Source organism: Dermacentor variabilis, chromosome 2 (assembly GCF_050947875.1).
Source record: "Dermacentor variabilis isolate Ectoservices chromosome 2, ASM5094787v1, whole genome shotgun sequence".
Lineage (NCBI taxonomy): Eukaryota > Metazoa > Arthropoda > Arachnida > Ixodida > Ixodidae > Dermacentor > Dermacentor variabilis.
The window spans coordinates 126,737,199-126,752,756 of NC_134569.1; the positions used below are offsets into that span (position 1 = coordinate 126,737,199).

Consider the following 15,558-nt stretch of genomic DNA (forward strand, 5'->3'; position numbering starts at 1 on the left):
TCGTTCAGTACACCAGTGCCAGCTAGCCGAAATACATTCAAGGAATGGTTTTCTTCATGAAATACCGAGTAATGGAGTAAGTTATACTTGCCTCGCAAGGTTACTGAGCAAATGTTCTATGCCCGACGCCGACTACAATCCCACAAATGGAAGTGCGTTCAAGTGATCACGTTCACCCAATCCTGGTGCCACACTCTAAAGTAGAATGGGAAGCCTTCTGAAAGCTAAACCTGCGAAGAGCAATAATGAGCACATGATCAGTCCGTGTACGGCGATGTTCCACAGTCGAAGAGCCATAAACAAGTTCCTTTCACATCCAAGTTATCCATGCCAACAGGTGGCACTAGCATCGAAACACTTGCTCATCGTAGCTGTGCAACTACAGACACCAACTTCCATCATCACTTTCGTATTGTCTGCGAGGCCCAACGTTGGGAGTGAGAGAGCTGTACTGCAGTCATGAATGTCAGGGGGTGTGAGAAAGCGGAGTGTCCCCACCACCACCTAGATTATCTACACAGTGGGAAATTAATACAGTAGAGCCTCATTGATATGTTACCGTTACATATATTTTACTCAGTAGAGTTACACTCATTTTTGATCAGTTCATGCATTCCCGGAAAGCACGATTTTTCGGCACCAATGTTCAGTATGTCGCTAAACTGCGATAGCATGATACGTTTTGTGGCCGCTACATCCTATGTAGACAAGAAAATACACGAGGTGTGCGATCGAGGACAGTATAGCTGCCTGCGATGGAAGTTTCACTGCAATACTCGCCCGCCTGTCTCACGTGAAAACTTCGACGCGCACTCAGTTTCTCACTTCGGTACAAGCAAATCCTTTCCCGCGTCGTCGCATGCGGCATTCACACCTATCACCGCCCATCCTATTGCGGTAAGCATCTTCGCCTATCTGTTTCACAGCGCGTAGTGCTGTCGGAAGCATAGTGCACGCTTTTAATAGGTGATAACCGAAACGTGCCGCCGTTCCCTGCTGCAGTCTATGATCAAATACATTTTCCATGTGAACAATAAAAGGCGAGAGGCGTGCAATCGAGAACAGTGCATAGCTGCCCATCTCATATTAAAACGACGGCGCGCACGGTTTCTTATTCTGGTACCAGCAAATCTCTGCCACGGCCCTCGCATGTCGCATTCACAACTATCACCGCCAGACCTATTGAGATAAGAATCTTCACCTATCTGTTTTACAGCATGTGCTACGTAGTGCCATTGGTAGCGTATTGCATGCTTTTAGTAGTGGCGCAATGTGGGTATCACGTTTCGCTTCGGCGGCATCTGGCGTCGCCCACCAACTCAATTTCTCTTCGGTTTCCCGTCGCCCTCTTAAAAACACCACGCAATAGGAAAACAACAGAACGCGTCCTGACTCATAGGAGCATCACCATCTCGACGAGCGTTGGTGTCTCATGCCGCAACGATCCACGCGACGCTTAGCATTACATAGATGTCAACAATAGTTAAGGGTGTCAAATTTTTTTAGTTACTTCAGATCGTACGTGCTGATGTCTAGAACAGTGCGGCCTGGCCTATCTCTCTCTTCAGAGCCATTTCACATGCCACAGCGGCCCTTGTTGCCACCGTGGTCACGTGGCATCTATGGACTGCCCTTTTCTGGGGCTGCGGCGGCTTCTTTTCTCTCGAGGCATCGAGCCAAGTGGCCTTTTGTGCCCAGTTGGTAGTGACTGGTGCGTATACTGGCATGGTTTTGGCGGTGTTCATGGAGAATGCCACTGCAGTGTGCCTACTAGTTAGCTTGCTAACTGCTCATGTCACTCACATTTGTGTGTTTGCTTATAGTGTAGTGTATAACACAACCACAACACAAGCCCAAAGTTACACCAAAGAGAAAAATAAGTGGAACTGTATTAGCTAGTTAGTCTTCTGCAATTTGGGAAAAAGAGATAAATAAAATAAAATGAGGAAATAAGAAGAAAGCCACTCTCACCGAGACAAGAGGCTGGGAAAGCCAGAAAAGACCTAGAAACAAAATACGGGTGCGTGTGGCACATTGATGTTCCTGCACGAGCTCTCCGGGACCTCACGGATTTTGATAGTGTCTGCTCAGGCGTTGCTTGATTTCTTAGCAGTAAAGATGAACTAATTGCATTCCAAAGGTGCCAAAAAACAACGTGCAAGTTTTGAGGATATTTACTGTACCACATCGGCATCCCATTAAAAAATAATAAATAAAAAGAAAAAAGAATAAAAATCTGTGACATCACATTGATGTGTTGGCACTGGGGATCTAGCAGGCAGCACTTATGCTGTTCCCTGTCTTGTTCGCGTCCTTTCGTTTCCCCCCTCACTTTTAAATTATTTCAGTGCAAAATTCAAAAGTTGAAGTTCTGACTTTATTTTCTTTTCGGGTAATCTCTTGCTGCTAAACTAACTTTATAGTCTATACTTATTTTATTTGTCTATAGTAGTCTATATACAGTGTAGTGATTATTTTTAGTGTCCTTTTAAAGGGACACAAAAGGCAAATATTAAGTCAAGCTAAAGTGATTGATTAGTGCTTGGGAATCTCTAAGGCATCAATGCTGCAATGAGGCATGAACAGAGCCTTAATAAGAAACTGAGAAAAATGCAGGACATGATTAGAAACTCCCCCGGGACATTCAAGTACAGTCGACTCCCGATAATTCGAAGCCGCTTAATTGGAATTTTCGGTTAATTAGAAGTGAAGTGCTGGTCCCGTCAGTTTTGCATGTAATCCTATAGAAGAAATCGCTCGATAATTCGAAGTCCTCATCCAGTAATATTGCTTAATTGGAAGTTAATTTTCAGCCGGGATCCTCGAGGTGACCGTCATTCTTTGGTAGAATGTGCAATTTTTCAAGTGTTGCAACAGTTCCGTGCTCCGCGTTGGTGTCATCGCCACCGCAGCCGCCCGCAACGCCATCCTTCTTGGAGCGGTGCGATTATTCATTGCTACGGCTGCCGTGGCCTCCGCGATCAACTCCGGCGGGAGGCGAAGCTGCTCCCGCCGGAGGCCATGCGTGGCTGCCGCGCATCGCGGAGGCCATGCGGGTGCCATAGGTGCATGCAGCGCTGCATACTGGCAGTGGCGAGATTTTGCGAGATTAGTCTTGCAGCGTGCGCAGCGTATGCTGCGTGAATATCTCGCCGAACACAGACCGGAAGACATCTTCAATGCAGATGAGACTGCACTCTTCTATCGGCTTCTACCAGAGAAGACCCTGACATTCAAGGACGACGACTGTGCTGGGGGCAAACGCAGCAAGGAGAGAGTGTCGGTGCTGATTGCGGCAAACATGACTGGCACGAAACGATGTCGGTTACTTGTGATCGGGAAAGCCGCGAAGCCGAGATGTTTTAAAGGCGTGAAGACGCTGCCTGTGGACTATGAGGCGAACAAAAAAGCGTGGATGACGGCCGAAATCTTCAAGAGCTGGATAAACAAATTGGACCACAAGTTTGCTGCTTCGAACCGCAAGGTGGTGTTCCTTGTCGATCACTGCAGTGCTCACGTGAATGTGCCAGCCTTGAGTGCAATACGCCTCGCATTTTTGCCTGCAAACACAACTGCTGTTTTGCAGCCAATGGACCAAGGCATCATCAAGAATGTTAAAGTCCTGTACAGGCGGCACCTCCTCGAGCGCATGATTTTGTGTATGGATAGCTCCACAAAGTACGAGGTGAGCCTGCTTAGTGCCATCCAATGTTGGCGCGAGCATGGGATCGTGTGAAGCAAGAAACAATCGCAAACTGCTTCAGGGCTTGCGGTTTTGTGGCAGCTTCTTCAGAGGATGCCTCTGAAATTTCAGCGGGAAAAGCGTCAACAAGCGAGCTTGACGGTACTGATTTTGGTGATGCTCTCGGGGACGTCAATTTTGAAGATTACGTCGCCGTAGACAAGGCGGTCGAAACGTGCGGTGCGCTGACGGATAGCGAAATTGTAGAGATTGTTCGGCCCCAGGAAGCGACCCAGGAAAGCGACGATGACGTTGAAGGCGAGCCGCAACCTAAGGCTGCCGATGTAGCTGCGGGCCTTGCTCTTGCGGAGCGCTTCTTTGCCGCTGAAGGTAACGCGGAAGAAGCGTTTTGCCACATCTACAGCCTGCAGAACTTGCTTTCAGCAGCGCGATTCGGCAAGAAGAAGCAAAGCAAGATGACCGACTATTTTTCTTAGAGAAAATACTCGATTTCGCCACAAATAAAGTGCTGTTTTTTGTGTTTTGTGCTTAATTGGAAGTTCGTTTAATTCGAAGTTTTTTGCGGTCCCCGTGAACTTCGTATTAACGGGAGTCGACTGTACTTGTCCGATGATGAAAGCACTCCTCAGTTAAATGCTGTCACTAGTACTCAACCACTCATTGCAAAAAAAAAAAATTGTATTATAAGACGAAATAAAATGCTACTTGCCCAGTTCCATTTCATCTTTAGAACAAAAGAACTCATTGAAATTACCCTTGACAACAACACTTCGTTTTCGCTTGACTCTGCGCCGCCCACGCTTTCGCGTTTCGGCAGTTTCGTTCTCGCATAGTGCTGCGCTGGTTTTTCTGGCTTTCGAAACACGCACAAACTGCAAGTTGCAGAGAATTTAACTTCCATGTTATGCCGTGGTATGCCTGAACGGTCTACGTCACTTGACCAAAAAGCAGCTGCAGTAGCAAATCCACCACTCTGTCTTGGCTCGGTGTCGCTGTCTGTCGAGCGCCGTTTAACTCACAGACAGCAGCAATGGGTGGTGATGGGGTACGCAAAGTCCCCACTCCCCCGGTAGGGTGGCAGGAGATTTGAATTTCAAAAAAGATATTCGCACCCTTCAGATACAATTTTCTCGTAAACTAAGTCCTTTTGTGACATGAAACAAGTGTTGCGAGGTTTCTGGAATGCTATTTAAACAGTCCGAGGTGACTTATTATTTGCCTTTAGTGTCCCTTTAAGCAATGCAGCTTGAATATGTGGAAAAAAACACACCACAAGACAAGTGTTGACTGCCAGCTGTGTATCTTGACTAAAGGCATGCCAATCTCTCTCTTGCTGCCAGCAGTAGCACTTATCAAAAAGGCACCATTTATTTATCGGACAGGACAGGAAACATCTTTTTTGTGAATTTATTATCAACTTTTCTTGTGGTGAATGCTAGCACAGTTTCTTTCCCTTCTAAAATCTAAATTTCTCAAAGATTGACCCTAGACACATGTTCTATCATTACAGCACTGTCCAGTTTAAACTGTACATTAGCGTGCCGCCTTTGTGAGCCTGATGGGGAACATAAAAGTGTCGCCAAGATGATAAGCAATTCAAATAAAGTCATTTAGTGTAAAAAATGTAATTCTATTGCATTTTACTTTGTCAGCAACCAGAAAGCATATTCAAGCATTTTCTCCTTAGTCTTGAGGTGAAGTGCAACAATGTCTGCTGGAAGGTTTTGCTAACAATATGTTTCGGTGTCACTGACATGCAATCTGTTGTGCATCGCAATAATGTGGCAAAAATCTGAGGATGAGAGTGACCTGATTTCAGGTATAGTCATCAGATATGCACTCAGATAGGGATCAGATGTACACATTTCACACCCTGTTCAAAAAGTGGTACACTATAGTCAATTATGTCTTTTGTTATCATTGAACATTGGGAACACTTGCAAGAGGTGTCACAACAGCAAATTGGCTGTGAACTTTATTCAGGTTGCGTGACTGAAATAGGAGGGCATTCTTTGGAATAAGAAAATAGTTGACAGTCAGTGCTTACCCCGTAGTGTGCATGTGTCTACTTCTGTGCTGTTTAAGTTGTGCTGTTGCAGCTTATACTGAATTTGAACTGAACCACTAGCTCTCACCATGGTGTAAGTATGCATTCCTTGAGGATAGTAACCAGAAACCTTGAGGCATTGGTAACCAGAACTATATTACTACATAGTGCATAGTGTAGTGTTAATGGGTTATTCTGTTGTGTTCACTCCCATTAGGCCATTGAATGCAAAATAGAGGGGCTGACATCAGTTTGTGTCTGTTCCCATGGTTATCGTGTGAAAGGCAACATACTTTCTTTATTATATACGGCAAATGAAGCCCTTGCTGGTTATTTAAATTAACCTGGCATGATATGTAGGTCTTTGCCTGTGTCAAAAAGTGTATATATGTTTGTTGCTTTTCAACATAATGTCCCAATTTTTACTTTTATTAGGCTGAGCTTTATTAGATTTTATTAAGTGACGTTCGTAATACTGCAAGAAAACTCAGTGGCAGAGCGTAATGGTTTCGAGAGGATGTTGTCTTTCGGACTTCTGCAGAAGTCAAACTGCTATTTTGTACTAACAGCGCATCTTGTGTGCCATTGCTTTGACTGCTGCACCTTCTTCTTTTTTTACTCTGTTCTTGCCTTGTATACAAAGCAAGCCACGCCGCATATACCTAGGCATCAGGGTTTATTATGTGTAGTACACCCGGAACACTCCTTTGAATCAGTTGACTGGCCCTCAGGGAGTGAACCAAAGCATGACAAAGGGCTCATAGGAAGAGGGAGACCTTGAAGTGATCAACAATGGTATTGCTGCATTTATTGGCCAGGTCACTTTATGGCAAATGTCCCAAACGTGGCGGTTGACCATGTCTGATTTTCTTATTAAAATTCATAGTTTTTTTACTTTGCCGCATGAAGCACTTCGGTAAAATATTTTTACTCCCCAAATTTTTTTTTATGCTGTAATGCTCTCTCAAATTTTGCTTGTCTGTGTAAAAATGTATCTCATAGAAAAATTCACCTGAAAGTTATATTTGTATCTAGCATCATGAAACTGTGCTTGTGTAATCTATAGACATTTTGATCCAGTAAATAGGAAAGATCTGGCAACCAGCATGCAGCAAGCCTTTTTCTTCATTCTGGCTTGTGCAAACTGGTTGTGTGGTGTGGAATGATTTTGTGTTTTAGCTCATTCTTTGAGATAATTATGTGATGTCAGCTCATGAAAAAGTGGACCCATTGGACCCATTCTGTAGTCTCTAGCTGCAGTAATAGCTGCAGAAAGCGGAAGCTTTTGGCTGCACAAACACGTCACGTGCGTCAATTGGCGCAGTGTATGGTTGTAAACTGCTTTTGCTCCATCAAATCCCAATCGATGAAGAGTAGGGGCGTCTTTGAAATGCCAGTGCTAACAAAAATACCCTTATAATCTGTTGGCTTCACACAGGAACTGAAAATAACAGCTAGTGCTCGTGTACAGCCAACCCAATGCAATCCTGAAACATCTAAGTGGCAATCACAAGCATACACTGCACCAGCCACTGGGGTATAGTCTTCACACATTTCAAGTCTAGTATGCTAGTTCTATGTGTGGCCTTCTGTATTAGGCCTGTGGCATGGCTCAGCACAGTGATCACTGCGGTTGATGAACGAGTGTATGAGTAGGCTTTGTGCTTCAGCACTAAATTTTAACTTGCGAGGCAGCAACATCCAGTAGGCACCGTAAAAACGAATGTCACTACTCTTTGTCAGGGCATCATTTTCGTAATATGAACGGGTGCATTGAATAGAACGGGCTGAACAAGAAAAAAATATTTTTTCATTGTCTTACGTAATGTGCTCCTAGTAATAACCAAAACTATTTTATTTGGTGGCAAAACAAAACCTAGCTAACGAACTAGTTTCTGAATGTATCTATCGCCAAATCTGTTTGAGCACTTGTAGAAGTAAACAGGAGAACCCGCACTGTTACGATCCTCTTTATGTCTTTTGAATCGCTCATTGCTCCTAATCCAAAGCCTGACCAATTTACAGGGCAAAATTCACAAAAAAATGTGTTCAATACGCAGCTGATCCTCGCGGCAGATTGCAGGCTGAAACACACGTGTATGCATTGCACTGGGTGCTCAGCCCACACCACGGGCAGCAGGAACTTTGGCTATGTTGAGTTAAATCCCTTCAGTACCTCTCACAGAATCATCTCCAACGTAGACGACATCACATCATACTAAGTGAATCAGGCCGGTACGAAAAGAACCCCTAGTAACTAGGGTTGGCAGAATCGATGAATGATTCATTTATTAATCAGTTAAAATTATCCCACAACACGATTAATCTTCATCGATTTCCAGCTTTCATTAAATAAACTTAATCATTAGGCTTGTTCAATTAGTAATTCTGTAATTAGTAATTAATTAATTAATTAATTAATTAGTAATTAGTACTTTTTAAAAGTTTGCCAGCGGTGGTGCGACAATTTTGAAATCCTAGTGGAACGGAGGTGCACAAGCACTGACTGTTGCACGGCTGTAGTAGAGTGACTGTCGACTGTTTTTTCGTGTCCCGAGTGATGCGGAGCCGAGCGCTTCCCCTCTCTTCCCCCACACTGCACAAGCCACCACGCCGGCCAAAGCTAAAGGCTTGAAATACCCTCACAATTCAAGGCATACTGTGGCAACCCCATCGTTGATTGTCATGCCACTCCCAGTCCACTAAAGACGTGGCGCAGCATGCACGCCGGTTTGGAGCATGTATTTGACATAATGATGGAGTTCGTGTCGATTCCAGTGAATCTCTAGCGTCCGAGCATCTATTCTCACATGCTGGTTGTGTGGCCATTCAAAGAAGGTGTCGGTTTCACCCAAACATCCCAGCCATTTGATGTTCCTTCGCTTTGTAGAAAAGGGCATGTGGTTTCATATTCTAAACCAGATATTTTCCTTTCCCCTATGCATATTTCAATTTCTTCCTTATTTCAGTTGAACTTCACCTTCCACTTTTTACATTTCTCCTATTTCTTGTTTAGCTGTACTGTGTGGGGATAGACAATGGATTTCATTTAATTGTGCACTAAGCGCCATTTTATAACATATATTGTTTGTCGTTTCATTAGCCACAAGTGCAAACTATAATAAGTCTTTAACAAGTTAAATACTATTATTCTTTATCAAACGTTTATACACTTGTGTTTCAGACTTGGTTCCACCTCTCAAACGTTAAAATAGGGTCCCACAAAAGTAGATAACTGTGTTTCAACCTTTTTAAAGGGACACTAAAAGCTCATATTAAGTCAAGCTAAAGTGATAGATTAGTGCTCGAGAATCACTAAGGCGTCAATATTATCGCGAACAGAGCCTTAATAATAGAGAAATTGAGGTAAATGCAAGACATGATTAGAGACTCACCCGGGACATTCAAGTACTTGCCCAATAATGAAAGCACTCCTCTATTAAATTTTGTCACTAGTACTTAACCACTCGTTCCACAATACATCCTTGTATTGTATAACAAGACGAAATAAAATGCTACTCATCCAATTCTGTTTCACTTTTAGAAAAAAGAACTCATTGAAATTTCCCGTAACAACTGTTGAGAAACTCGGACAAATTTTATGTAGCAGAGAATTCAACTTCCATGCGATGTCGCGGGATACCGTAACTTCTGCGCCAATTGACCGAAAAGAAGCTGCAACGGCGAATCCGCCGCTCTGTCGTGACTCGGTGCCGCCATCTGTCAGACGCTGTTTTACTCACCGATGGCAGCAAAGGGTGGTGATGGCGCATGCAACCTCACCACTCCTCCAGTTGGTAGGCGGGAGATTTGAATTTCTAAAAAGGTATTCGGACCCTTCAAATACAATTTTCTCTGAAACTAAATCTCTCCTTGGCAAGAAACAAGTGTTGCGAGGATTCTGGAATGGTATTCAAACAGTCCACGTCGACATAGTATTTGACTTTAGTGTCCCTTTAAAGGATCCGGGCAAAATTTTCACCTAATGAATTAATCAGTGGAAGGCCCTGCATCGAAAGTGATTAATCGATTATAGGCTAAAATGATGAATGATTAATCGTTGATTGAATTTAAAAATGAATTGACGATCCCTACTAGTAACTGCAACTGAGTGTATATACCTGGCATACAATGTAGAGTATTCGCCCAAGCCAGCATGGCCGCAAGATCAGCCAGCTCGTAGATGGCGTTACTACGTGCACAATATGGTGCCACACTGGATAAAAAGGTCTATAGAGGTTGTGCTTTGCCATATAATCATTATAATTAAGAACTTCTGTGTTCCAATGTCTTTTACACATTCTAAAAACAAACAAAAATCTTCCGGGCTTGAGATTTTAATTCAATTATATAGACCGTTTTTTCGTAGGTGCCGCCATATTGTGAACGCAGTGGCGCCGCCTATGAGCAGCGCCATACTGGCTTGGGTGAAAGCGGTCTTTTGCATGGCAGGTATACGCTTGGCGGTAGGTTCTGGCGTTTGTTTTCGCGGTTGTGCGGTCTGTTTAGTATGACGTGCGTCTTCTGCATGGTAAACGGTTCTGTGAGACGTGCTGAAGTGGTTTAAGGCGTCATGGCCGGAATTTCTGCTGGCGTTGAGGTGGACGGAACACGCAGCGCGATGTGTGTGCGGATGAATTGTGTATTTCTGAATGTGCCAATCACTGATGTGTCCTTATTGCAGTATTATCCTCTATTTTGAAGCTGCGGTTTAGGAGCCATGAAAAATACGCGACGATCATAACAGCGTGGGCACCGTTCTGCTAGAATAGGAGCTGTGCTGTTATACTTTGACAAGCGTTCAAACTGTTCGATGCAGGTTACATTGCGTGACTACTTGGTTGGATGGATGAGGTTTCCACCCATGAATAAAATAGTTTTGGCTAGTAATAGCAGCATACCTTAGAGTCTGAATTAAGCTTGTCCAGCAAAGCGACCGTTGACGAACTGCGCGAGCATCCTAAGCAGTAGTAGGTGCTGGGTTACAGATATATTTGTTCTATACAGCGCATGGTCCAAGCATGCGGCATCAGCGGTTATATATTTATAAAAGTTGTGCGGCGTTAGCCCGTTTAACTTGCTTTTTGGAGAAAGAAGATAACCGAATTTTTTTTCGGTTGTGTTCGTTCAGTTCTCTACGACGTACTGACACGTATTACGGAAATTTTGTGCTCAAAAATAGCCATCGCATTCTTTTTATGCGAACCCTCTCATTTACTATGCCTGTATACAGGCCAAAAAGGCAATGCCGAAGCACACAGATTATCTATGTATCGTGCTGGCTCACCAACCGCAGTGATCGCTGTGTTGAGCAGCGCCATGGGCCTCATGCAACAAGGCTAGCGTAGACATATGGTAATTTCAAGCACACTAGACTTGAAATGCGTGAGAACGATTCCAGTGTATCACATATATTTGATAGTGCCTGCCGCTCAGATGTTTCGTGGTTGCCTTAGGTTGGCCGTGCACGAGCATGCGCTCGTATATTTTATGTTTTACTCCCTACGCTAATCGGTCAGACAGTGAGCTGATTTACCATTTAATGCTCGTAATACAGAGACGCCGGTTTTCTTTGTTGAATTAAAATCAATATAAGCAAAATAGTAAACAACTCATACACGCACCGCGACTGATAATGCGCGTACACCGTGGCTGATTATGCGCGTCACATTTTTGCGCCCCCCAAGACATATTTCCGCCTACAGTAGTTGCCGATGCACCAAAAGGCTTCCCTGACGACCTTATATGAACGAACATGGCGTAAATTTCCCTAAGTAAAATCTAAAACATCTCGAAATCGTTCCGCAGCACGCGACAGCAATACTTTCAAGCAGTGCCGCGCCGGATCGCCCAAGCCAGAGAGGAGGAAAGGCTCTCCGCGCGCCCTATCCTCCTCGCCCGATGAAACGGTCTATAGACACTCCAGTTGCATTTCCGCTGTCACTGTCGCCGTGATGTTCCGTATAAAGTCCAAGGGCGGCAATATCGTTGCCACATGCCTTGTGTTGTATGTGCATGTGAAAGCTTGTGAGGGTGAGCCAGCGATCACGCCTCAATCTCATGCATGCTAGCGAGGGAAGCCGGGAGGAAGCGCACCATCTTCCGTCATGTGCAAAGATCTGGGGAAGGGTAGAAAGGAAGGGCGCGTTCTACTCCTGGCGGCCCGGGCGGCCAAGCGCGCACCTGCTCAAGCCGCTGTATCTTGAAAGACATCTGCGACGGGGACAGAGTCCGGCTGCGCGCTGCGTTTTCGCAGCTTAGTTTATGTTGATGCGAGATGCAGCACAAAGATGAATTCGCTCCCTGCTGATGGCGTGCTCCCTCGCTCCAGTATTTCGACAGCGAGTTTCCGCGGTGATCGAGTGATATGTGTTCATGTTTGCTTGTGTGCGCCTTACGCAGTGCTTGTTTATTTACGACGGTGAATCAGGAAGTCATTGCCCCTATATATTATTAGCCAAAGTAAGGTACATGCAGGTAATTATAAATATAATGTGCTATTCTACATATCTTACACTATTTTTCCACATAGTCTCCACACTGTTTCAGACATCTGTCCTATGGCAGCACTAAATTTGAGATGCCGCTGGGGTAGAATTCACCCTAGAGAGGCCTCCCCGAGTTCTCATTGTCGTGCAAGTCTTCACGACCTTTTGCAAACTCGCAACACCACCACCCCACACTTCTGAAAGTGCGACACCTCTCCCCATACGTGGGCTGCATTTCCCTATTGATTTCGAAGGGCATTCGTCTTTTGCTCCATAGAAAACGAATCATGCTTCGTTGCTTGTATGCTGTGGACGTGTGAAGCACAACCACCATCTTCAACAACTGACAGCAGCTCCATGCTGCCAAGGTACCCACAGATAAGGCCGAACCAGTCTGAGAAAGGTCAACCACTGGGAATAAATATGTTGACTTCGCATTTACAGCCGTAATTTGGCTAAAAAAGTGGGGGCAAAAACTTCTGCCCTCATAGTTAGTATGCCTATGTTTACAAGTTTATACAGCCATTAAAGCTACTATCCTTACTTTGTATAGCTAGCTGTCCACAAACTTGCTATCGCAATCAATGCTTCGCCTTTCGGACGAAATTGCAACTTTTTGACTACAGAAATTGCCTCTCCCTGAGCATTCTAAGAGCTTTTTGTGATTGGCTGAAAAGGAGATGTCTATATAGAAATGCTGATGGGCATATATAGGTTAGAAGTTTATAAAATAAAAGACAATTGAGCTGAAAGCTGCTAGTTAGTGCATTTTCAGCCATAATTTGTGCACTAGTGGGGTCCAAGTAAAAATATGTTGTATGGCACCTTTGATGGAACACTTCGTTGACAAACACTGAAAAAAAATTTATGAAATAGAATTTTGTTTTAAGCAATAAAAAAAGAAATTGAAGTTGGCCCTTTAATCATGCTCAGTGTAGTTCCGTGTTGCCACTTTGCCAAAAAATATCTCTTGTCAAACGTTGAGAGAAAGAGAGTAAGGAAGAAAAATTGACCAAATATGAAATAACTATTAAAAGTAATGAATGTAAAAAGTAATTAAGGAGGAAGATAGAACAAGACATGTTCAGGGACCAGGAAGAAGCAAACATTTTTTTTCACACTTTCTTTTCTCAGATTTTATTTCTAGAACCTTCTTTTTACAGGCTCCTGATCGCTGCTTCTTTTTGCACATTACTGGTGGCAATGATCGATCTAACCCATGCTCTGGTAGAAGCGTATGATTAAATAAATAAAGCTAAAAAAAGCAACAAGCAGGCATTCTATGTTTGGTCCTTTGAGTATGTTTCTTCTTCTTGGTTTCCTTTTTTTCTCTCTCTCTTTATTGTTTTTTTTATTTTTTTGTATTCAGCCATCTGATTCAATACTGTACCTTTCTTTTCTGGCCATTGCAGTAAGAGCTTGATAATTTGGATCTGATGGGTACCAGCTGAAATATCAGAATGATCAGAATGTCAGATCATTGACTGACAGAAGGTAACTGTTGCAATAGTTCTCGCTTCATTGTGGGTTTACTTGGTGATGGGCTAGTGGGTTGTGCATGTGAATTTTTTCGTTAATGCTTGCTGTAAATCTTTCACTGATACTACAAGTGATTTTCTGTCCTGGTAACTAGACTGGAAGAAATGTGGCTTATAATAAGCACATGGTAGATTTTGTAAGAAATTTCACAGCTGAGCCTCCCCACACTCTTACATCAACATAAGCAACCTGACAAAATTCAGAACCAAAGCTCCGTTGAAACTGTGGGTCCAAAAGCTGGAAGAGGGAGGGAGGATGGCAGCAACTTATACTAATTCCTTACCCCCTGCTCAAGGTTGGTCGTATTGGCTGCGTTGGTTTAGGTATATTTTAAAACTTGTATATAGAATTATGCACAAGGTCTATTGCTACTTTGAGTGCTCAATGATAATAACAACAAAAATAAAGCAGTCCTTTTGGTTGTAAACCATTGAGCAGGATCTATAACTGTTGATGTGCTTTACATGTGGTGTTCGCCACTCGAAGGTGAAGTTTGCATTGCATATTGCTAGCCATGGAAGCTCGGGTGTGAAGGAGCTGGGTTGTAAAGTAATGGGAAGGCCAACCAGCTTTTTTTGCTATTTTTTCCCTTTTGCCACCATGTGATATGAGGATATATATCACACAATGGAGAACATATCTGGCATAGACATACATGGGCTGCTGAGCTCTGTCAAGCTCAGCAGTCCATCACAATAGGTGTAAATATGTCTGCCGTGTCTGAACTGAAGTAAAATATGTTTGCCTGGTACAGCCATGTGCAAACAATGTACGGATGGCTCTCCAATGGTAAGGGTTTTTAAGCAAACCTATGGGGAGGCCCTCAGAAGCCCAATTACCGAATGTGCTGATCATGGATACTAAAGTAAACCAGTTCTATCGACGCTGAGCCCACATATCCTTTCATCATCAGCATATGAGAGCCAGCTTTCCGAGAAGCAGCTTGCAGGGGTGAAACAGAGGGATGGGTTCTCAACTTCGCCTTAGTATATACAGAGAATTAAATACTGCCTTATAGCGAGCTCTATAGCTCCAAATTTGATTAAGTATTTGAAAGACCAATATATTCGCACCCCCCTCTGGGCCTCCTCCCATACTTAATGTACAGGGTGTTCCGGCAAACACTTAACAAATTTTAAAGGTTGCCTGTGGCTGATAGTGCAATTCTAGTTCGGGAGCTGGTCTACTCGAATAGGCGGACATTACTTGCACAAGAAATTGAAATGCATAATTGACTAATTAACAAAAATCACTAAGTATCTGACCAATTGCTGTATGGCCCATATTGCAATTTACAAATTCTAGCCATGAAGTTCACAAGGCGGATCCACTAGGAATGAATTATCAGAATGGCACCAGTTTTGAAATATTAATTCCCGAACATTGTGGAGAAATGTATTGGCGTTCCAGTTACTTTCTTAACAAAACGCTGTTTATGAATTAAAGCACAAAAGTAACTGAAAAACCAATGCATTTCTCCTCAAAGTTAAGGAATTAAAGGGTCCCTCACCAGACCCCATAGCAAATTTTGGTTATACACTGGAGTTGTTACGTGTCCTTTAGGGAGCATTTTGCCGCAAAAAATTTTTCATATCAGCTCATTAATAATCGAGATGTAAATATTTCAGTGATGTGAACCCATAATTTCAGGAGGCAAGCTCCACTGCGTAGTGAGACACTCTCTCCACTAGCCCCGTCTAACCTGCGTGCTAGCCTTGCGCTAGCGCGCTGTGCACAAGAACATGTGACTAGTGGTATAATTCAGTGCTACACGAACACTG

The 15,558-nt window shown here is 43.6% G+C and overlaps 1 protein-coding gene across 9 annotated transcripts in view; it reads left to right on the forward strand.

Moving 5' to 3' along the window:
- LOC142572672 (rho GTPase-activating protein 23-like) overlaps positions 1 to 15,558 on the forward strand; it is a 143,043-nt gene that overhangs the window by 115,858 nt on the left and 11,627 nt on the right. Inside the window, exon 22 of one of the 9 annotated variants that reach the window (XR_012826121.1) lies at positions 13,651 to 13,732. The exons of 7 other annotated variants lie outside the window; for them this stretch is intronic. Coding sequence is in view for 1 of the 2 variants with exons in the window: in XM_075681962.1 (XP_075538077.1) it covers positions 1,569 to 1,705 (137 nt within the window). In the remaining variant the exon portion in view is untranslated. Of the gene's footprint in view, positions 1 to 1,568; positions 1,712 to 13,650; positions 13,733 to 15,558 lie in introns of all 9 variants that reach the window. One more of the 9 variants, XM_075681962.1, reaches the window with a different exon arrangement.